Source organism: Neoarius graeffei, chromosome 16, assembly GCF_027579695.1.
Source record: "Neoarius graeffei isolate fNeoGra1 chromosome 16, fNeoGra1.pri, whole genome shotgun sequence".
In the NCBI taxonomy this organism is placed as follows: Eukaryota; Metazoa; Chordata; class Actinopteri; order Siluriformes; family Ariidae; genus Neoarius; species Neoarius graeffei.
Genome location: NC_083584.1, coordinates 53,484,302 through 53,509,301, shown reverse-complemented (window position 1 = coordinate 53,509,301; position 25,000 = coordinate 53,484,302). Strand labels below are relative to the sequence as shown.

The window sequence follows — 25,000 nt, the reverse complement described above, 5'->3', positions numbered from 1 at the left end:
TTCGTTTCATCTTCAACTTGCTTAAATGTTCACAGTAACAGTAATTTTGACCAGGGGTGCCCAAACTTTTGCATACCACTGTATACCATGAGTAGAGAAAAACAAAATGTGGGAGCGTGTTGCTGAACCAACCGAGGACGACATAAAAACTCTACTCGAAAACACCCCCCCACCCAAAAAAAACAAAAAACAAAAGCAACAAAATATGGAATAAAAGTATTTGATGGTAAGAACATCTTTTTTTTTTCAAGAATTATTATTTTAGCATTTTTCACAAATTGCTACTGTCATTTCGGCAGTTTGTTGACATTCTAAGCGGAAATTATTTTGTCGGATGTTTTGTATAAAAGTTATGGTTTATCGAATTTGCAAAAAATAAAAACAAAAATGCTCCATTTCTCAAAATCCAGTGAACATGGATAGAATAAAAGTTATTCCACTCAATCTCATCGTACACGGCTTATAGCCCACACACACACACGCAGTACTGTGCAAAAGTCTTAGGCACCCATTTTTCATACAAACTTTGTTACAGATTTCTATTTTATGACTTCTACATTATCGAGTCAGTACAAAATGAAATACTACAGAAAAAAATTAAGTTTGTATCTGAGCAGCATATTACACAAGAGAGCACTTTTCAGATTAAAAAAGAAAACGTAATGAAGGCTGCTGGGTTTTGGTGTAAAACGAAGAAGCGAGTGTGACGGTCAAAGTGTCCAGAAGAACTGGGGCTGGTTCTGTAAGATGCTCAGTAAAACCTACAGCTCATTTCCGCATAAAACTGCACTCATTGTACCGGAGACTATTATTTTTTTTAAAAGCAAAGGGTCATCTCACACTAACTACTGACTTTGTTTCATTTATTATGGCTTACTGATTACTGTTTATAGGATTTTTTTAATGTTGAAACATTTCATTATTTTTTAAGCTGTTTTTGGTCTACAGCATTTCTTTACATGTGCCTAAGACTTTTGCACCGTACTGTATATGAAGTTAGATTGAATTAACCCAGTTGTGGATCAACTTAAAAAATATCTGTACGCGATATTCAGCAAGTGATCATTATCTCGCCCACGATGGAGTAAGCGGGTTGAGGTATTGTAATCAGTGTAGTTTGTTTGTGTGTGTGTCTGTCTGTTAATCTAGCGTCTAGACGGTTATATGGGTTATATGCTATATGGGTTTTCATTTTGCACCATGAGCTTTGACCTTGAATGACTTTGAAATGTCAAACTCAAGGTCATGGATTTTCATAGGACTATAACCTGACAGCTGATGATTGAGAAATATTACCATTATCAACATATAGGTATAAAATAAGTGCTGCTGGGTGAGGTTTGTTTTGCCTGGCAATAGTGTTGTCACGATACCAATATTTTGGTACCGGTACCAAAAATGTATTTCGATACTTCGATACTTTTCGATACTTTTTCAAATAAAAAAAGAGAACGCAAATAAAGTCAGTAATGACATTTTCAATAGAAAATCGTAACAACAGCAATTTTAGAACAGTTAAATAAAAGGAATCAAACTAGAGTAACGAGAACCAATAAACAGTTACACCAACATCTGTCAACTTAAACCTCACCCTTCTCCCTCTCTTGCTAATTCTTTTGGAGTAGTACTACTGAGTCTGTCTCAGGCATTTTGTGTTTTTCAAATTCTTGGCCAAGAAAACCAACATGTCTAAATTTTCCTCACTCAACCTAGAACGCCTTGGACTGCATATGTTTCCAGATGTGCTGAACGCGCGTTCTGAAGCACAGCTTGTGGCTGCAATGCACATATATTGACGTGCAAACTGAGCCAGGATGGGAAGATCAGCCTCATGTTGAGCCCACCAGGCTAGGGGGTCCTGTGCAGCACTCAGTTCTCTTGACTGTTCATAGTCACTCATCTCTTTTTTTATTTTGTCCTATTGCCATTGCGTGAAAAGAGCAGGCAGGGAAACAACCTGCATCTCTTTATTAATGGCACAAATTGTGTGTTTTCTGGTAAAGGAGGAGTGAAAACATGAATGCATCTCAGATTGTGGTTAAAAATTCAAAGCGCGGGCAGAAGCGCGCGATGGGGGAAAATAGCCTCGCGCTCTCAGGGCTGTTACGCTGTATAATATATGCACTTGACCATCAAGATTGCCGAAACGTCGGCTCAGATCGAAAGTTAGTGGCGGCGTGAAGACTATATGTCAGAAAACTCTGTCACAACTTTTTCAATTGTTTCATTTTTATTATTATTGACGGCATTGTCCTCTCGAGTAGCCTATAAAATTCATTGAGCAGGTAAAAACCAGATCCTAATTCATTAGCCCAGTTTCTCTCCAAACAATGCAATGTATGCAACCTGAATTTCTAATGTAAAATAGGCATACATGGCATGAAATGTGTATCATTTATGGCTTTATTTTCCAAATACAGTCAACCTTAGTGTGTGTGAGAAAATTCCCCCTCTCTAATTTTCCCCTCCGCTTCTTTTTAAATGAAAGCTACACTCGATTGGTCAATGTTGTATCTGCGGAGTTCTCGCATGGGAGAGTGTGACGAGATGAGGCACCGAAGGGGGAAAAAAACCTTACTGGTCTCCGTGCAGCAGCGCACGGCATGAGGGAGCGAGAGACAGTGCAGCACCTACGGCTCCTAACAAGCAGCCTGCGATCGCTGCTCCCGTTGTCATTTCAGAGAGCCGGTTCTCCGACACATCACTACATTTGTTTTGTGAAAGACTACTGATCATCTTTGAGCGAGGGTGTTACGAACTGAATCAAACTTTTTAGGTGTACAATATTGGAAAATGTGAAATGTGGTTGGTCGCTGTGAGTGCACAGTGAATTATTAACTAGGCTACTGAGCTATTGCATTTGAAAAGGGTAGCCTGCATGTTGCATTCTCCGCTATTGAAGGCGTATGCCGTTATACATGCAAAGTTGTGACTTTTTTGGCCTGACGTGACTTGCTCACTTCCCAAAAATATTTTAAAGCTTAATGGCTCCCTGGAATTTTAAGAAAAAAAAAACATTACAGTTCATGAGTTGGTTGGCCTTCCGCATCTGGGGTAAAGCCAAAATACTTCCATATTGCACTTTGCGCTCCTGGTTTGTCAACTAGGGGATTGACAGGTGCAGCAGCCATTCTCCTCTCCTGCTCCACTCACCTGTAGCCTAGTTACAACGCAACGTCACGTGGTGAGTTTGCCGCGCTTTTGCAAGTACCGATACTTTACAAATGCAGTATAGTACCGTTTTAAATGGCTCAGTACCGCGATACTATACTGGTACCGGTATACCGTGCAAGCCTACCTGGCAACACCTGTTCTATGAGAGTGGTGGAGGTGGTGTGTTTGGGGGTAAGAGGGAGGAGGGACTGGGCATTTCCTTTCTATTGCCCCCTATTTCAGTGTTCTCCACTTTTCAAAAATAAAAAGGTGCTGGCAGGGGTTTGGGGGTCACCTAGGCCCCCAACAGGGTCCGGGGCGGAGCCCTGGTAGGAGGTCAGGGGGACTTTGTCCCCCTGAAGCTGACGGACTATGGGCTTTTTTTGACAGTGAAACTGGCCAATAAATTGATAGGAAATGCTAAATATCATTGTTAAAATCATTTTACAAAAAATTAACACTTTTTCTGTACATATCATCTTTGTCAATGTGAGACTCATTTGACATTTCAGTTGAGACTGATGCGCCTGTTGCGCATCCCTGAATTAATTATATTTTTTTTCTGTGTGAAAAATAAATGAACTTCCATGCATAAACAAAATACCCAATTACAATAAATGCATACATTTTTTTACAATACACATAATTAAATGTTAATTGGGTGAAACCACTCCAATCAATGCACGAGCTGGTGCGTGTGCCCGAGACTGGCACTACAAAGCCACCCTGGCCTCTGTAGTTTGGGTCCTTTAACCCAGGAACCCGGAAGTCCTGCAGTAAACAACCACAGGGAAGCAACGGGAAAATGCAGCTCTCGCCTACACAATCACAGACACATAAAATAAAAGACCTGAACTTAACTAATGTGTGTGTGCTGGTATATGATTACTGTAACTGTGTCTGGTCAGAAAAGACGATAGATAAGCGTAACCGTTGCACAATAACACTACAAACACCCACAAAGTTATTTAGCTGCTGGCTAGCTGCAGCTTGTAGCTTCCAAATAGAGCCCTGCACTCCCGCGGGAGTCCCGTGGGACCCGCCGCAAAGCAGTGCGGCGCGGGACAAATTCTGAAAGCTCATTGCGGGCGCGGGCGGGAGGGGGCGTGCACAATGCGGGAGCGGGCGGGAGAGGTGATAAGCTGCAGTCCCGCTAACTAAAAACGTGTTTAAAATAAAATTTATAAATTATTACTTTATGTCTATCATATATAATTTGCGCTGGATATTTTATTTGGCATTAATAAAAACATTTTAAGATGCCTAAATTTGCGGATGTGGTCTAATCTCGCGTACGTTTCCGATTCCTTTCCGCTCTTCCGTGTTTGAGATCTCCGATCATGGCAGAAGAGCAGAGCTCCTCTAATGAAGCTCACAATGGGTATCTCTGTAAAGCCTCAGCTGCGCATGCCGCCTGGCAACGCGCACCCTCGCTACGTGCGCTAGGTGAAGGATCGGTCAGTGGAGAGCTCAGCTAAGCTCAGCATGTTTAATTCCCCAAGCCAATGACAAGAACTTTCGTGAGAAATAACGTGAACGTCTGCATCATGCGGGATTTGCGGGCAGGAGCGGGACAAAATATGGCAGGTGCGGGCGGGAGCGGGACTGAAAGTCATAATTCTTTGCGGGAGCAGGCCTGCACAACGCGGGAGCGGGACTGAAAATTCTGTCCTGCGCAGACCTCTACTTTCAACATTACTATGTGTCAGTATAGTGTAATATGGTGTGGTGTAGTGTAACACAGGGATAGAACTCAATCTGCAGAGCTCTGTGTCATAATCTGTATGCAGCTGGCCGGATGTTCTTCTATTGCAATCATGTGGACACTTCAGGTAGCCCTGTATGCATTCGTTTAATGGTCTTTTGCGTGTTAAATAGTTCCAAAATTATAATAAAGCGAATACTTTACGATTTATTTGGTGTATACTAATGAAGTTACTTTTTTTTTTTTGGCCAAGGGAAAGGTGGCGGGCCAAAATTATAACGTGGCAGCGCGCCACTTTAAAAGCGCCCGTGGAGAACACTGCTATTTGTTTGGAGTGTGGAGTATGAATTTGCCAGGTGGCCAAGTCTTACACATAGCACCTTTAATAAACCTACAGTACATAGCTCATTTAAAATCGATATCAAGGTTATATTTTTACCAAGATGTATATGATGGAAATGTTTAATTAGGTAAACTTTTATTCAGCTTACAATTGAGTTTTTACAGTATCAGGTGGGGTAGCACCTCCACTTTCAGTACCATGATGGCATCCAGTGCTGTAACTGTAAATGTTATAATTGTAAAACCTGACATCTTGAACGCTCCTACAAAGAACAATGCTGTAATCAGCAAGAGATCTTCAGTTTCTCTCGAGCATAAACCCTTTGAGTTTCTGTGAGATACATGTCCGGTTGTCACAGGCTAGATAACCACATAGCATCATTTAGCCACCAACAGGGTGCCTAGCTATAGACCCTTCCCACGTGACGTCACGACAAATGCAGCCGGCATTTTGGACATGAACTACCAGTAGTCTACCACAGCCAACAACGAGGAATGACGGTGAAGTAGACCCCGAAGCCACCGCCAGGCGCCGCTAAAACCGCCATTTAGAATTTGAGCCGCCGCCAGCCAATAATTTTGTAAGCCAATTTGAGCCGCTATCTAATAAAATTTGGCTGAGCCACTAAGAATTGTGTACATCAAATAATGGGTTTATCCACATCATGAGCTACAAGAAAAGTGACACAAACATGATCAACTGTACACACTAGTAGTAACACAATAGAGACGTATAGGCATACACTGTAGAGATTTAGAACTGATATCACAGCACAGAGAGCCACCACAAGCTTGCCGTTGTGACTACCTGTCTGGCTTCCCGCCCCTCACACCGTTACCACGATACACTGGGGAACCCGGGAACCCACCCAGAGCATCAATCGACTCCGATATCGACGAGATGGCTGCATTCTTTGCCGCTGCTGAGGGAAAGCGTAAAGGTATTTTTTTTTGTTTGTTTCACATACTTCGAGATTGATAAAAAAAAAAAAAAAAGTACTCCACCACTCTACTTTCATCATAGTAAGATAGCTGCCAGTCCTTCACTGGTCATTGCTAGTGAGAGTAGATAGCTAGATGCCTTCCTCGAACAATCCAGATTAGCTTATTATTAGCATTGAACTACAATCTTGCTAGATTTATATTTACAATGAAGTAAGAGACCAGGGGACCTGTGGTAATTTGCTATTTATTCCCCCCATTTGTTTGATCCGTTCGCCCGGATATATGCCACACAGTGACGTCCAGTATCAGCCATTTGTAGCCATAAACATTTTGGTGGCTGCAGCAGCCATTAAGGTTTTGGCTGAGTCAGCTAGCTAGCCAATAATTTCATCAGCCAGCCATTATCCTGAAAACAAACGGCTTCGGGGTCTACGGTGAAGCATCGAAAGGAATATAGCCATCAAAGAAAGTTTTTACTTTCAGCAAGACTTCCATCATGCCATTATATTGTTGTGCACCTGGATGTAGTAACCATCAACACACAAGGCAAGATTTATCATTTTATCGGATCCCGACAGATGCTGACCGACGGAGAAGATGGATAGTCTCTAAAATATTGGCAAAATGATGTTTATTGACATAGCAATCGTGTGTAACGGGAAGCATTTGCATATCCGAAGTGTTGTGTTTACATCAAAGATAAAATAAACCGATATGACAACGACTGCTGCTGCCAGGTTGGGGACACAAACTAGTAGAAAGGAAGTGTGCCAACAGACTTCCTTTGTGGTCGATTCTGCTTTAAGGTAAGATGCATTTAATTATTCGTCTGCTGTGGGTTTGGAATCGGTAGCCTGACCGATTCGTTCATGTTTGTGGTGCCATTTGTTTGTTGACGCGTGTTGAAATGGAAGATTGGTTGTTGACATGATTTCCAGTGATGCTTTGGTGCTGCTGTGGATCAGATGTGTTGAGTAGCCTAACTGTTTTTTTTTTTTCTTGCGTGTGGTATCATTGTTGACGCGAGGTTGTTTTTTGAACATGCCAGTGCAGACACGATTTCCCCTGATGAGTTATGACTTCAGACGCGATGCGTGTGTGGAGGTGTGGAGTCCGCGTGATATGTGCGTAAGATAGGCTTCTCATGTGTTTGGAGATCCACGCTCTGAGACAAGCGCAAGCACCCCCCCCCAAGGGAAAAAAAGGGACCCCCCCGAAAATATCGGCATAGTTCGAACACTGGGTTGGAGAAAGTAATGGCAAATAGTGAGTGCACAAACCATAGAAGGTAAACTGTACACAGCGCCAGGGCAGTGTGATGGTATGTCTACTTTTAGATTGTGTTAGCTTATCAATGAACACACTCGTCACTCGACGAGTTTCACGTCTTTACGACGGATACTTAAATGTGTGTTAGGTATTACTGTTGCAGTCTAAGCAGTGATTGTAGCAGCTAGATGAGCGAGAACCGAAAGGGTCTGTGCCATAAACCGTTATTTCTTCATGTCCAAAATGACGGTCGCATTTACGAAGGTCACACGAGTGGGAAGGGTCAATAAGGGTCTTCTATAGAAAGTGATAGTGAAAGTGATTTAGTCGAATATCATTCCTTGTCTTTAGAGATAATCTGTAACAATAAGCTGATAACATTTTAGCTAATAATTAGTGCTGTCAAAAATGTCGCGTTATTAACGCGTTAACTTGACTCAATTTTAACGGCGATAATTTTTTTATCACGAGATTAACACTCTGTGACATGATGTAGGTTTTTCATAAGCTTTTGAAACTGCCAGAAACTTGCAACAGAGACAAACGATAGCAGCTAGACTGTAATGCCCCACACAGCCAGAGTCCTCTGTCCTCCTCCCAAAGAACCAGCGTGGGCAGGGCGCGCTAGTAGAGATGGGATTTATGGCTCTTTGATGGGATCCGCATCTTTGTGATCCGTTCTTTGAAAAGAGCCGTTCAAAAGACTGGCTCATTTGGCTCTTTTTAAATATTCATTCAGTTTTAAGAAGACAGCGTCTAAAGAAGCCAGATCCCTCTGAACTGTAAACTCAATGCTATCCCAGAAATCCTTCCTGTAATATGCAAATTTGGCCGCCTCTGATTGGACAGCGCGATGCATCAACAGGCAGAAAGTGTAAAAGTACAAAATGTGTTAAGTGAGCTGAAACAGTAAAGATCAGATTCAATGCAATATTTATCAACGAACAACTTAAAGATAATATAATGGTGTACTTTATATTATAATCAAGCATGTCAAGCCTACCGTCACTGTGTAACCTGTCTCTCTGAGTTGTAGACTAACTGAAGCAGTAGATCACTTCACTCATGGTTTTTTTTTGCTAGCCCCGCGCCGGTGCTCGGCTTAGGTTTCACTTTGCAGTGGCTGTGTCAAGACGTGTTATGCTTTGCAATACAAAGCAAGCCCATTCACGTTTTTATACTGATAAGAGAATTACAATGGTTTTTCATGTGACAAAAATGTGCGATTAAATTGCGATTAATCGCGAGTTAACTATGACAGTCGCGACATTAATCGCGATTAAATATTTTAATCGCTTGACAGCACTACTAATAATCAATCAATCAATCTGATTTATAAATAAAATTATTGATAGATTCTTCAGTCAGATTAGAACCAAGTAGCATCAGGTTGCTAGGCTACTCAGGTATTTTTGCAGCCATACTGCATGCACATTTCTTTTTATTTACAAATCACTGAAGGGGTCTATTATTATTATTATTATTATTATTATTATTTTGACTTAGATTAAGACCAGGCCACATTTCCTGAGTAATAAAACAGAAATCCAGGTAATTTCCAAAGGGGAACTTTTTCTTACAACTGTATATACTGTTGAGTAGCATTCAGACCTCATCCGGTGCTGGGTAAAGCCCCAGTAAGTCAGGGTGACGTCCTTGCTGGCGGTTCTCTGTGTTGCGGTGGTCCATATCCTCAGCAGCTGTGCGCTCCAGCAGAGAAGGCAGCAGGGCATCTGCAGAGGAGTTCTTCAGGTCAAAGATACTGGAGGCCCAGCTGCCCCGCGGTGTGTCATCCAGAGACAGCGACCTCCTCTTAAGGTCATCCTATACACACACAAACGGACAATTACGTCTTGTGATCTAATGGGTGACTTTTTAAACACTTCTTTAAGACAAGTTAAAATAGTAGAATGTGTTATGCATTATGTGCTATGGGAGTTGAAAGGTTTCTGGAGGTAAAACAGCGATCTTTAAAAAGTTTAGAAAAAAAAAAATAGCACAATCCATGATACATATTCTTATTTTTTTTTCTCCCTAATTTAGACGTGGTCAATTCCCACCCACCAAACAGGTCCCCCCCTCACACAACAGCTACCAGTCAGAGAGGAAAAAGGTCATCACATACTTTCTCCGAGGCACGTAATGCCAGCCAACCATATCTTTTCGAACGGCTGTTTACGCAATATTAGGGGGCGGGTAACACACACGGAAGCACTTTCTGCCTGCTTCCGTATGCTTGAGCTCATAGATACCCATGCTTGGCCAGCGTTGGTGTAATTGACAGGTGAGAGAGAGAGAGAGAGAGAGAATACCACCCCTCCTTCCCTCAGAGCACAGGCCAATTTTGCATGAACTGTATTCCATTCAGTATCTAACATCTGGAGCAGCAATTATTTTTATACACTTTAATGACAAATCGGAAATAATATAGACCATTCAGATTTCATTTTAGATAGCCAAGAGGTAAAACTCGATGACCTGATCAGCGAAACCTCATGTTTGTGATCTATTTGCATATTATCCAGTTCCCTTAAACAATTCTGCCATTTTTATATATTTTCAGCCAAAATATTTCTGTGGCATCCTGAAGAAATATACAGTGTCTTGCAAAAAGTATTCATCCCCCTTGGTGTTTGTCCTGTTTTAATCACATTACAAGCTGGAATTAAAATGGATTTTTGGGGGGTTAGCACCATTTGATTCACGCAACATGCCTTTAAAGGTGAAAATTGTTTCTTTATTGTGACACAAACATTAAGACAAAAAAATAGACATCTAGGAGTGTGCATAGGTATTTACCCCCCAAAGTCAATACTTTGTAGAGCCACCTTTTGCTGCAATTAGAGCTGCAAGTCTCTTGGGGTATGTCTCTATTAGCTTAGCACATCTAGCCACTGGGATTTTTGCCCATTCCTCAAGGCAAAACTGCTCCAACTCCTTCAAGTTAGATGGGTTGTGTTGGTGTACAGCAAGCTTCAAGTTATGCCACAGATTCTCAATTGGATTGAGGTCTAGGCTTTGATTAGGATATTCCAAGACATTTAAATATGTTTCCCTTTAAACCACTTCAGTGTAGCTTTAGCAGTATGTTTAGGGTCATTGTCCTGCTGGAACGTGAACCTTCGTCCCAGTCTCAAACCTCTGGCCGACTCAATTTCCTCTAGAATTGCCCTGTATTTAGTGCCCTCCATCTTTCCTTCAATCCTGATCAGCTTTCCTGTCCCTGCAGATGAAAAGCATCCCCACAGCAGGATGCTGCCACCACCATGCTTCACTGTAGGAATGGTGTTCTCAAGGTGTTGGATTTGCGCCACACACGGCATTTCCCATGATGGCCAAAAAGATCAATTTTAGTCTCATTTGACCAGGGAATCTTCTTCCATGTGTTTGGGGAGTCTGCCACATACTGTTGGGCAAACTCCAAACGTGTATTCTTAAGCAATGACTTTTTCTGGCCGCTCTTCCATAAAACCCCGCTCTGTGGAGCGTACAGCTTAAAATAATCCTATGGACAGATACTCCCATCTCCACTGTGGATCTTTGCAGCTCCCTCAGCATTATTGTTGGTGTTTTTGTTGCGCATCTGATTAATGCCCTCCTTGCCCGGTCTGTGAGTTTTGGTGGGCGGCCTTCTCTTGTCAGGTTTTTAGTGGTGCCATATTCTTTCCATTTTGCTATAATGGATTTAATGGTGCTCTGTGGGATATTCAAAGTTTGGGATATTTTTTATAACCCAACCCTGATCTGTACTTCTCCACAACTTTGTCTCTGACCTGTTTGGAGGCTCCTTGGTTTTCATGTTGCTTGCTTAGTAGTGTTGCAGAGTCAGGGTCCTTCCAGAAAAGGCTGATTTATACAGACATCATGTGACAGATCATGTGACACTTTGATTGCATCCAGGTGGATCTTAATCATATAATTGTGTGGCTTGTGAAGTGAATTGGTTGGACCAGCTCTTATTTAGGGGTTTCATACGAAAGGGGGTGAATACCTATGCACACTCCAGATTTCTGTTTTTTCATCTTAATTATTGTTTGTGTCACAATAAAAAACAATGTGCACCTTTAAAGTGGTAGGCATGTTGTGTAAATCAAATGGTGCTAACCCTCCAAAATCCATTTTAATTCCAGCTTGTAATGCGACAAAACAGGACAAACACCAAGGGGGATGAATACTTCTGCAAGATACTGTAGTTCAAGAATGTTGACTAAAAACATGTACAACGTGAGCTAAATCAAACATACACTGATTGAATTCATTCATGTGAAATAAATTAATTAAGAAAACATTCTCCAGTTACCTCATCAGAACACAGCGGTGCATATTTCAAGTGAGAAAAATGAGAGCAGACAGAGATTAGATCAAAAGACCTCCTACTAACATGAGATGGGGGAAGAGGGCTCTATCTCGGTCTATCTTCCTGAAATCTATCTAGATTAAAACAGAATGGCCTTGTACAACCCAAACAATAGCTTGCATAAGTATTCACGCTCCTTTGAACCTTTCTACATTACAAAATGTTACTACCTGGGACTGAACTATAATTACATGAGATTTTAAGTCATGAATCTACACAAACGATCCAATAAAAATCAATACTGTTCATTTTTATTTACAAATAAAAATTCAAAAGTTGTGATTGCAACTACATTAGCTCTGGTGCAACCAGAAGCCACATAAAACAGAGAAACGGAGTCTACCTGTGTGCAATTAAAGTGTCACATGATCTCAGTATAAACACACCTATTGCTGGAAAACCCCAGAGCTGGTAGAAGCTAATGAAGTCATCATCATGAACACCAAGGAGCTATCAAAAAAATATTCCAGAAAAACATCCAGAAGGGTTTACATAGGGGTGGGGGTGAATACTTATGCAAGCCTTATGTACGTAGTACAGGGCATTTGGAGTTGAGTCACAGTAAAGCTAGGTGTGTCACCACTAGCATACACATTTTACACAAAATCTAGGAAGTGAAACGGGCATCTCATTTAAAAGTAACACCAAACTATAGATGTGCGTCCACTTCTCTGTACCAATCCCTCCTCGCTTACGTTCTCACTATACGGTGTTTTTTCGACACTTGTCCTAGTAGCACTCATCACTAATTCAGTCCGGTAGCTAACAACAGTGTGTTAGGCTTTGTGTGTGTCATGCTACTCTAATGAAGTCACACACACACACACACACACACACACACACACACACACACACACAGCACAAGGGAGTTCACTCTGCTACCGTGAATGAGCAATAGAGCAGCGGCTACAATTATCGACACCTTAACGATCTTTTGGCCATCGCAAAAGTAGAAAAGACTTTCAATATGTAAATTGTGCATGAACAATTACTCAAACTTCCACTGGGAAAAAAAAAAAAAAAAAAAAAAAGAGTTGATTCCCGATTACTTAGCGTATCAGATCATGTGACACTGTTCCACACCTTTGTCCACAGTTATTGACACCGTTCCATAATTATCGACATCCAGATGATTATTTATTTTAAAAAATAAATTAAAAAATCATCAGGATGTGGTATTAGGCCACACCAATTTAATTAGTTGGTTCTTGGATTTTTTCAGGAAAAATATGAAGCGAGCGTGCAAAATAAAAATAAAATTTAAAAAATGCTCTGATGGTAAAATCAGCAGTGGAAATAGAGGGGTTTCATAATAGAGAAACAAAACAAAGACAATGCATTATTGTTACACATTTCATATGGCTCTTTTAATAGCTTATCTTATTTCCACCCAAATGCATTAAGGACGAGCTCTAGCTGCACGTCTTATCAGGCAAACCTAGCCTGGCAAGCCAGACTAAATGTGAATATTTAGTCTGGCCTCGATCCGTAGACATTTCCGAAGCGGGTGGGAGGAACAACCCGCTGTCTTTCAAACCGTCTCTGTGCGTATAGGCCAACGCTCTGACCAATCAGCGCAACAGTGACTGTGACGTAGTCAGAGCGACAGAAAGCAGTGGGGGAGACCTTGAAATAAATAATTTTTCAAAATGCGTATTAATTAATAAACAGGTTCTAGATATTAAGAAGTTTGGAGATAATGACCACAAGTTTGGAGTCTGTACCACATACACATTTTTTTCCAAGTGTTTTTCAAGGGTTTGCTTAAACTGTTTTTGAGAGTTTTTATTTAGTGGTGTTTGGTGAAATAATTTCCCTTAAATTTAAAATAACGGGAAAATAAGAAACAATCAAAAAGTAATGTTTCAAAGCTGTTTATTAATTCTTCGTACTGCACAAACTAGCCCCATCCTTTTGGCTACAAGCGGAGCCAGCTGGTAGATCAGACTTTTGCCATAGCCGGTCGGCAAAACAGCGAAAACGTCCTTCTTGAAAAGGAGTGAGCGGAGAGCCTCTTCCTGCTCATGTTTCAACGAAAACTCCAAGTCTAATTCTTCTAAAACTGATTCCAAAGCGGAGTCAAACGCGCGCTGTTCACTAGCCCGTAGCCATCTTTCCTGCTGTGCTTTCTCCAGCGTCGTGCAGCTTTGTCGTCACTCCTGCAAAAGCCCGCCCAAAGAATCCAAACAAAAACCTTGCGTTGTGATTGGCGGGCACGATTTGATGCCCGGGGTGTTTTTGTTTATATGGTGCGAGGCTAGACCCATTCGCTAGGCAAAAAATATTTTTGGCCACTAGGCGGGTGGGTCTAGTTTACTAGGCTAAGGCAAACCAGTAAACAGATAGGCTAAATAAACGATTGAATTACAGTCAATTGAACATCTACAATGCACAGAAAAAAAGATCTGACCAGGAGTAGGCTACTTCTGATGGCTAAATACTTCGAATGATTTTTTGTTTGCTCCTCACATCAATCAGTGAAATATATAAATCAAACCCAACTCCACAGAGTTGTTGTCCAAGTTGGCGCATCGCAGGGTAACAAGCTCACGGCATCTTGAGTACAACTGTGCAAAGTTTTCCCCCTCTTGAATTTCAATACACCTGTCAAAGATTTTACGCTTCTGTTCGCTGAATATCCTAACAATCACACACACAGGCTTTGCAGGATTCCCCTCCACAGCCATGTTTCTTCCACAAGTCTTTATCTAAAGTGAAAGGGGCGATTTGATTGGTTTTCGACGTCACGTGACCTCAACCTGCAGTCGATTTCGATTTTTTTTTTTTCATTTTGCATTTTCTTCAAGCGGCAATTCCAAGAACCAACTAATCGAATTGGTGTGGCCTTAAGTTAACAAAACATCTTTTATTTAAATTTTGTTTTACAGAGACTTATATTTAGTACAAAATATATTTTATATAAATATATCGATGTCGGTGTTTACGTAAATGAGGAAGTAATTCTAATGTTTGTAAACAAATGAACTGATGTTTAACCTGTCAGAAAATATTTTTGTTCCACTTTCTAAATATTTTCGTAGATCACATTTTGTTAATTATTCGTTCTTGCTTGTATTAATTTCTAGTTTTGTCGTTTAGCAATAAATGTCAACAGGCAATTGGCGTTGTAACCACATGAAAATCTAGGTCAAAGGTCGCATGTCATTCCTCGAAACAAAACTTTATATTTTTTACATCTAAAAATATAAAATGTCTACTGATATTATATGTGGTAGATATTTATAACAAACTGCAAAAAAAAATTTCTGAATGGAATAGAAAAATCTGAATATTTCAAGCATGCAATTTTTTTTTTTATATGCGTGGAATTTAATTCTGGTCTAATTCTATTTATTGCAATCAGATTCCAGATACTCTATAAGCATTCCATTCTGTTATGAATCAGAAAAAAATAATTATAAAATCACTTTTTTTTTTTAAGTACTTCATCGACTTCAACAATGTTACACAAAGATCGATCCATAACAGTTGTAAATGTCACTTAATTCCACACGGTGTTGATAATGGCGGACACCGGTAAAGTGATCACTATTATCGACACCTCACGTGACTTCTCAAACGTGCTTTTAGATACAAAATGGCGGCTGTTAAATGAAAACGTAAGAAGTAAACAAAGTAGGTTTCGACAAGGAGATCATGAAATATCAGTGAATTTGATGAGTAAAAACATGTTCATGATCTTTCCGCCATGCTTACCCGTGATGAGAATGTCTGGGTTTTCCTCAAATTGCTGATCATGCTAAAAAAATTGCATCTCCGGTAACGAGCCGTGTCATCAGACAACAAGATCAAAGGCCGAGGAGGATCTTCCGGTTGATTAATTAACCAATAATAACTGTCATACAGTTTGGTCCATAAATATTTGGACAGAGACAACATTTTTCTAATTTTGGTTCTGTACATTACCACAATGAATTTTGAACAAAACAATTCAGATGCAGTTGAAGTTCAGACTTTCAGCTTTAATTCAGTGGGTTGAACAAAATGATTGCATAAAAATGTGAGGAACTAAAGCATTTTTTAAACACAATCCCTTCATTTCAGGGGCTCAAAAGTAATTGGACAAATTAAATAATTGTAAATAAAATGTTCATTTCTAATACTTGGTTGAAAACCCTTTGTTGGCAATGACTGCCTGAAGTCTTGAACTCATGGACATCACCAGACGCTGTGTTTCCTCCTTTTTAATGCTCTGCCAGGCCTTTACTGCAGCAGTTTTCAGTTGCTGTTTGTTTGTGGGCCTTTCTGTCTGAAGTTTAGTCTTTAACAAGTGAAATGCATGCTCAATTGGGTTGAGATCAGGTGACTGACTTGGCCATTCAAGAATATTCCACTTCTTTGCTTTAATAAACTCCTGGGTTGCTTTGGCTTTATGTTTTGGGTCATTGTCCATCTGTATTATGAAACGCCGACCAATCAGTTTGGCTGCATTTGAGCACACAGTATGTCTCTGAATACCTCAGAATTCATCCGGCTGCTTCTGTCCTGTGTCACATCATCAATAAACACTAGTGACCCAGTGCCACTGGCAGCCATGCATGCCCAAGCCATCACACTGCCTCCGCCGTGTTTTACAGATGATGTGGTATGCTTTGGATCATGAGCTGTACCACGCCTTCGCCATACTTTTTTCTTTCCATCATTCTGGTAGAGGTTGATCTTGGTTTCATCTGTCCAAAGAATGTTCTTCCAGAGCTGTGCTGGCTTTTTTAGCAAAGTCCAATCTAGCCTTTTTATTCTTGAGGCTTATGAGTGGCTTGCACTGTGCAGTGAACCCTCTGTATTTACTTTCATGCAGTCTTCTCTTTATGGTAGATTTGGATATTGATACGCCTACCTCCTGGAGAGTGTTGTTCACTTGGTTGGCTGTTGTGAAGGGGTTTCTCTTCACCATGGAAATTATTCTGCAATCATCCACCACTGTTGTCTTCTGTAGGCGTCCAGGTCTTTTTGCATTGATGAGTTCTCCAGTGCTTTCTTTCTTTCTCAGGATGTACCAAACTGTAGATTTTGCCACTCCTAATATTGTAGCAATTTCTCGGATGTTTTTTTTTCTGTTTTCGCAGCTTAAGGATGGCTTGTTTCACCTGCATGGAGAGCTCCTTTGACTGCATGTTTTCTTTACAGTAAAATTTTCCAAATGCAAGCACCACACCTCAAATCAACTCCAGGCCTTTTATCTGCTTAATTGAGAATAACATAACGAAGGAATTGCCCACACCTGCCCATGAAATAGCCTTTGAGTCAATTGTCCAATTACTTTTGGTCCCTTTAAAAACAGGGTGGCACATGTTAAGGAGCTGAAACTCCTAAACCCTTCATCCAGTTTCAATGTGGATACCCTCAAAAGAAAGCTGAAAGTCTGGACTTTATGCCCATGTCCATTATATAACTATAACTTGAATATGTTTTAGTAAACAGGTAAAAATAACAAAATTTGTGTCAGTGTCCAAATATATATGGACCTAACTGTAACTGAAACTCGCCTTTGTAAAATTGTTTATTCCTAAATCTGAAAAGGTGCTGATAATTATGGACTGTCAATAATTGTAGCCGTCACTCTACTATCTGTCTGGTCTCTCTACTATCATACTAGAGAAATGAATCAAAATGTGATTCACCACATATACAGGACTGAACACTTCCTGAAGTTTCTATAATTAAAAAAACGATACAGGGCTTCAAGATCATCCATCACAGTAAAGGTGTGACTCGCAGCCTCCCATCTTACCTGGTCGTCCGAGCGATCGATGGCTGCAGCCTCATCCAGTTCAAATGTCTGTTTAACCAGGCCTCTCCGCTTCTCTCTTCGCCGCTCGGTGTTGTGAGGACTCTGTATGGTACTGTAGCACTGGTATCTAAGACAGAAAATTATACACACAAATTATGTCCAAAGTACTTTACACCACAGTGTGGTTGAGTTCTTGAATCTCAGGAGGTGTGCAGTGTAGTTCCTACTGTAACATGGACATGTTTATTAATGCACCCCTTCTAAGATGTTATTCTATTTATAGTAACAGCTCATCCACAGGGACTTGTACGGCAGACGTGCCACATAATCGGGCACTAAAAATAAACAGATATTTAACATGATATTTAACAAGGTACAATGCTTAATCATTGATGTGGTGATGTTTTTTGTTAAGCCTGGCACACATGGGCAACTTCTCGTCTCAAGCGTATTGCAATTTTTGGACGCAAGTTTCCCCTCTCGGGTACCTCTGTGCGCGCGTTATCTGCAACCAATGGGCGATTTGGGGAGGGGGATGCAAGTCACGTGGAAATCACGTGACTACTTTGCGGGCAGGGATTGGCTTAGCCTTTGGAGGGAATTGCTTCGTGATCGCAAAGACACACACACGGCGATATCTCTGCAACAAGTCAGCGACTGCCAATTTTTTGTCGCAGAATATCAAGCATGTTTGATACCTGCGATCTGTCGCAAGCAACAAAAACAATTGCCGTCACAAATATCCGCACACGAAGCAATTTTTCGCTTACGTCAAAAAGTTGCACGAGCAAGTGATGGAAAACCACCTGTGTGTGCGCCGGGCTTTAGGAGACATTTAAGGAAGGAGTCTCGCGTAGCAGTCCTCTGTAATAGTCATGGTGCTTCGCAACTTTCCCAGAACAGGAAAGTTTTCAGGACAGAGGAGTTGCATTGATCAGAATGAGAATTGAGTTTATTGCCAAGTATGTTCACACATACAGTACAAGGAATTTGCTTTGGTGGTTGGTGCTTGAACAGTGAAGATAAAAGAATTTAAAAATAGACAAAAAGTTATTAAATAGAATTAAAAAAAAATAAGAATAATTGAACATATACAGATATGAAAAATAAGCATATAAAGGAGTATATGGGTTGTTGACGTGACATAGCAATTATGCTGTCCAACGATCTAAAATGTATTTTAATTCATTCTTTCAAAATTTAAAATGTTGTAAATGGTTAAACTTCTATCTATTTAATACAACAAAGTAACTTTAAGAAATCCATACTTAAAATAAAAAACTAAAAAATTGAGCGAAACGTTGAAATTGTCCTATGGTGTGACTGTCCCAAGCTCAATTTAACAGGTAGTAACTTAAATAATTAAATAATAAGAAGGTCAGGCCTTTCTATAAAAACCCTGGCATAATTGTGAAAGTGTCTATTTTAGTAAGTGTTAATGCATTTTTCTATACATACTTTTCAAAAAATGTAGGGATTTGTGAAATGTTGTCACTAAAAACGACATCCTATGGTGTGACACCGAATTCCTATTTTTACACGGGCAATTTCATAGACAACTATATCTTGTTGAAGCTCCGCCTTGAAATGTATGTTTCTGAAGACCCCAAAGAAGCCCATGACATGTTCACATGGTAAGTTTTTCTGTCAGACTTGATCAAATATTCAATAATGTTTTCACATCAGTGAAAGTGTTAAGTTTTGTTGTCCTTTGGTGTGACACCCTTAAATTACATTTTTTGATAAAAAATTGTTTTTATTAACCTTGTTGTGGAGAAATATGCAAATGTATTTCACTAAATGCTAATGGGAAACTAAGCTAGCAATGACAGGGGTTTCAACTGAAGCTAAATGCTAAATGTCCTTTGGTGTGACAGAAAATATCCTATGGTGTGACAGATTGGACCGTCACACCAAAGGACAAATGTGTCACACAAAAGGACTGCATCTCTGAGAATGTGCTTTGAAAACAAGTAATTTTAGTTAATTTATAGTTGAATTTTGTATTTATAGTTTATCTTATTTATTCTTTTCATTGTTTATTGACCATTGGCATACAGACATTGTTTTTATGGATATATGATGGATATTTGCTGTTGATTACAGATACTGTCTAGTGTTCTTTAATTAAAAGCTTTATTGATGAGATTTCATAACAATATTGATGAATTGTGACCTTTTTTAGAACAGTAAGATTTGAGGGCGAGATGAGTGGGAGAGAAAGGACGAGAAAGTATAGAGACCGAATCAACAGTGATCCACAGAGAAGGGAGGCAATCCTTGCAGAGCGACGGAGAAAGTAAAGGAAACTATTGCAGCACAACACATGATTTACATACATTTTAGAATTCCTTCCTTTGTAAATATGTGAGATATTAATAGGGATATCATGTTTGAACACAAGTTCCTGATTATTATCTGTTACATTAATATTAATCTACGTATTTTACAAATCTATTTTCTACTTTCTTTTAAAACAGATATCAACAAAGGAAGGCTGAAGGAAAACTGTCTCATCTCATCTCATTATCTCTAGCCGCTTTATCCTGTTCTACAGGGTCGCAGGCGAGCTGGAGCCTATCCCAGCTGACTACGGGCGAAAGGCGGGGTACACCCTGGACAAGTCGCCAGGTCATCACAGGGCTGACACATAGACACAGACAACTATTCACACTCACACCTACGGTCAATTTAGAGTCACCAGTTAACCTAACCTGCATGTCTTTGGACTGTGGGGGAAACCGGAGCACCCGGAGGAAACCCACGCGGACACGGGGAGAACATGCAAACTCCGCACAGAAAGGCCCTCGCCGGCCACGGGGCTCGAACCCAGGACCTTCTTGCTGTGAGGCGACAGCGCTAACCACTACACCACCGTGCCGCCCGAAGGAAAACTGTGTGCCTTTGATATCAAATCAGTACCAAAAAGGAAGCAAGAACATTTGCGAAAGATATGGAAGGAATCCAAAAAAAGATGCAGAGCCAGGGAAGAAGCATTGAATGCTATTCTGGACACCACCCCACAGTCTCCTGAAAGCATACTGGTGGAGCCAGTGGTGGAACCAGAATGTCCTCCAGAAGAACCAGGGGTGGAACCAGAACATCCTCCAGAAGAGCCTGTGGGAGTAGCATGTTCTACACAGCACCTATTGTTTATTAAAATGAAAACCTGATCAGATTTTAAAATAAACAAGTTCAAAATCTATTATCTCTCCAAGTCTTGTATTTGTTTTTCTCTCCGTCCTTTAGTGTGACTTGGATGTCCTATGGTGTGACATTTTTAAAACCTGCATAATTTTGTTTAATGTTATCAATGTCTTTATAAAACATTATATATTGTATGTGGGGACACAAAATAGTCACCTCTGAAAATTTAGTACAGTTTCCAACAAAATTGTACAATTGACAAGAAAGTTATCTGAGCATTTCCAGGAAAAGTCTCATCAGTCCCATCTGTAAGTAGGAGAAATGTCTTTAATGGTGATTTCATGTGAAATAAAAACTTAGAAATGCATAACAAGGGTGTGAATATGAACATAAAACTCTCAAGCCATCTCTGTATTAATAAATATGTATATATTTCTGTATTCTTTGCATGTCACACCAAAGGACATATTTGCCATGCATTGAATTACAAATGTAAAAAAAATAGGTAATTAGTTGTCTTAAGATTGTATTTTGTCTTAACTTGTATTTTTTGAAAGATCGGTTCTCATACTACATAAATATGTAATTTTTATCTTTATTAATGATGTTTCACAAAAAAAACTTTTTTGGGGGTCTATCTGTCATCTACCCATATATGCATGGGTTGGGCGGCATGGTGGTGTACTGGTTAGCACGGTCACCTCACAGCAAGAAGGTCCTGGGTTTGAGCCCAGCGGCCGGTGAGGGCCTTTCTGTGTGGAGTTTGCATGTTGTCCCCGTGTCCGCGTGGGTTTCCTCCGGGTGCTCCGGTTTCCCCCCCCCCCCCAGTCCAAAGACATGCAGGTTAGGTTAACTGGTGACTCTAAATTGAGCGTAGGTGTGAATGTGAGTGTGAATGGTTGTCTGTGTCTCTGTGTCAGCCCTGTGATGACCTGGCGACTTGTCCAGGGTGTACCCCGCCTTTCGCCCGTAGTCAGCTGGGATAGGCTCCAGCTTGCCTGCGACCCTGCACAGGATAAGCGGCTACAGATAATGGATGGATGGATGCATGTGTTGTTTTTGAAGTCCAAGCTATACAGTATGTCCCCAAATGTGCAAAAATAGGTCACAGGACAAACATGAAGAGTCATGACATGAACGTGCAAAAAGAAGAGAATATGTGCATTGGGTTAAATACAGTGGTGCTTGAAAGTTTTTGAACCCTTTAGAATTTTCTATGTTTCTGCATAAATATGACCTAAAACATCATCAGATTTTCACCCAAGTCCTAAAAGTAGATAAAGAGAACCCAGTTAAACAAATGAGACAAAAATATTACACTTATTTATTTATTGAGGAAAATGATCCAATATTACATATCTGTGAGTGGCAAAAGTATGTGAACCTTTGCTTTCAGTATCTGGTGTGACCCCCTTGTGCAGCAATAACTGCAAGTAAACATGTCCCGTAACTGTTGATCAGTCCTGCACACCGGCTTGGAGGAATTTTAGCCCATTCCTCCGTACAGAACACCTTCAACTCTGCGATATTGGTGGGTTTCCTCGCATGAACTGCTCGCTTCAGGTCCTTCCACAACATTCGATTGGATTAAGGTCAGGACTTTGACTTGGCCATTCCAAAACATTAACTTTATTCTTATTTAACCATTCTTTGGTAGAACGACTTGTGTGCTTAGGGTCATTGTCTTGCTGCATGACCCACCTTCTCTTGAGATTCAGTTCATGGACAGATGTCCTGACATTTTCCTTTAGAATTCACTGGTATAATTCAAAATTCATTGTTCCATCAATGATGGCAAGCCATCCTGGCCCAGATGCAGCAAAACAGGCCCAAACCATGATACTACTACCAACATGTTTCACAGATGGGATAAGGTTCTTATGCTGGAATGCAGTGTTTTCCTTTCTCCAAACATAACGCTTCTCATTGAAACCAAAAAGTTGTATGTTGGTCTCATCCATCCACAGAACATTTTTCCAATAGCCTTCTGGCTTGTCCACATGATCTTTAGCAAACTGCAGATGAGTAGCAATGTTCTTTTTGGAGAGCAGTGGCTTTTTCCCTGCCATGCACACCACTGTTGTTCAGTGTTCTCCTGATGGTGGACTCATGAACATTGGCTAAATGTGAGAGAGGCCTTCAGTTGCTTAGAAGTTACCCTGGGGTCCTTTGTGACCTTACCAACTATTACATGCCTTGCTCTTGGAATGATCTTTGTTGGTCGACCACTCCTGGGGAAAGTAAAAATGGTCTTGAATTTCCTCCGTGTACACACAATCTGTCTGACTGTGGATTGGTGGAGTCCAAACTTTTTAGAGATGGTTTTGTAACCTTTTCCAGCTTGGTGAGCATCAACAATGCTTTTTCCGAGGTCCTCAGAAATCTCCTTTGTTCGTGCCATGATACACTTCCACAAACATATGTTGTGAGGATCAGACTTTGATAGATCCCTGTTTTTTAAATAAAACAGGGTGCCCACTCACACCTGATTGTTATCCCATTGATTGAAAACACCTGACTCTAATTTCACCTTCAAATTAACTGCTAATCCTAGAGGTTCACATACTTTTGCCACTCACAGATATGTAATATTGGATCATTTTCCTCAATAAATAAATGACCAAGGATAATATTTTTGTCTCATTTGTTTAACTGGGTTCTCTTTATCTACTTTTTGGACTTGTGTGAAAATCTGATGTTTTAGGTCATATTTATGCAGAAATATAGAAAATTCTAAAGGGTTCACAAACTTTCAAGCACCACTGTAAATAACCAAGCTGTACATCATGAGCCAGAATGTGCAATAAAAGTTCACAGAATGAAGGTGCATGACATGACCATGCAATGTGCAAAATTGCAAGTTAAGAGTTTACAGTCAGTGAGAGTCTTGGGCCTTATTGCAGTAGGGAAAAAGCTGGCCTTATGGTGCGAGGTTTAGGTTTTAATGAACCACAATCTCCTACCAGAGGGGAGTGGTTCAAAAAAAAGTTTGTGTCCGGGCTGAGAGGGGTTGGCCACAATCCTTTCTGCTATCCTCGGGGTCCTGGACTCAGACAAGTCCTGAAGAAACAGAAGGTTGCAGCCAATTGTCCTCTCAGCAGACCAAATGATGCACTGTAGTCTGCCCTTGTCCCAGCAGTGGCAGCAGCATACCAGACAGTGATGGAGGAGGTGAGGATGGACTTGATGATGCTGGTGTAAAAGTGCACCATCATTGTCTTTGGCAGATTGAGCTTCTTCACCTGCCACAGGAAGTACATCCTCTGCTGTACTTTCTTAGTGAGAGAGCAGATATTCATCTCCCACTTGAGGTCATGAGTGATTATAGTGCCCAGGAATTGGAAATACGCCACAGAGGTTACTGGGGAGTCAAACAGGGTGATGGGGAGGGTGTGGCAGAGCTCCTCCTAAAGTCTCCAATCATCTCCACTGTCTTTAGAGCATTGAACTCCAAGTTGTTCTGCCTGCACCAGGACACCAGATGGTCAATCTCCAACCTGGAGGCAGAGGGTGGTGTCCTCTGAGAACTTTAGGTGCTTGACAGACTGATGACTGGAGGTGCAGCTGTCAGTGTACAAGAAGAAGAGTAGAGAAGAAAGGACACAGCCTTGGGGGATCCAGTGGTAATTGTTTGGGAGTCAGAGACATGTTTCCCCAGCTTCACGTGCTGTTTCCTGTCAGACAAGAAATCAGTGATCCACCTGCAACTGGAGTCAGGCACACTCAGCTGGGAGAGCTTGTCCTGGGATGGTGGTGTTGAAGGTGGAACTGAAATCCACAAAAAAGTACCCTAGCATAAGCTCCTGGGGAGTCCAGGTACTGGAGAATGAAATTAAGAGCCATGTTGACAGCATCACCTGCAGATCTGCTGGGTCTGTAGGTGAACTGCAGGGTCCAGGAGTGGGTCAGTGATAGCTTTAAGGTGATAAAGCACAAAGCGTTTGAAGAATTTCATAACCACAGAAGTCAGGGCGATGGGTCTGTCGTCATTTAATCCTGTGATCCTTGGCTTTTTGGGGACAAGGATAATGGTGGAGGCCTTGAAGCAGGCCTCTCGCCCATAATCAGCTGGGATAGGCTCCAGCTTGCCCGCAACCCTGCAGAGGACAAGCGGTTACGGATAATGGATGGATGTTATTTGCTCTGTTGATAGCAGGGCTTGCTGAGAGATGAACAAGCTTTTTATCTGTAGCCTATTAACTAAAATGGGGCAGTCAAGCCCCATGTTCATCCAACACAATAGCAGAGATGGTTTCACATAACGGCAGCAACAGCCATCATCAAATGGTGCGGTTGGAGTCTTGTTCTTGGACTCGACTCGGATAAATAG

General features: G+C 40.9%; 1 protein-coding gene and 1 long non-coding RNA gene across 2 annotated transcripts in view; one reads left to right on the top strand and one right to left on the bottom strand.

Annotated features, from left to right (window-relative positions):
• LOC132900851 (dedicator of cytokinesis protein 7-like) overlaps positions 1-25,000 on the bottom strand; it is a 151,882-nt gene that overhangs the window by 86,907 nt on the left and 39,975 nt on the right. The window contains exons 5-6 of the mRNA XM_060943181.1: positions 17,524-17,650; positions 9,026-9,238 (exon numbers count right to left, since the gene is read on the bottom strand). Of these exons, the coding sequence (XP_060799164.1) occupies positions 9,026-9,238; positions 17,524-17,650 (340 nt within the window). The remainder of the gene's footprint in view (positions 1-9,025; positions 9,239-17,523; positions 17,651-25,000) is intronic.
• Positions 18,708-20,180, top strand: LOC132900852 (uncharacterized). Its single transcript, XR_009656812.1, has 3 exons — positions 18,708-19,157; positions 19,709-19,822; positions 20,004-20,180. It is a non-coding gene; the product is annotated as an uncharacterized LOC132900852 (long non-coding RNA).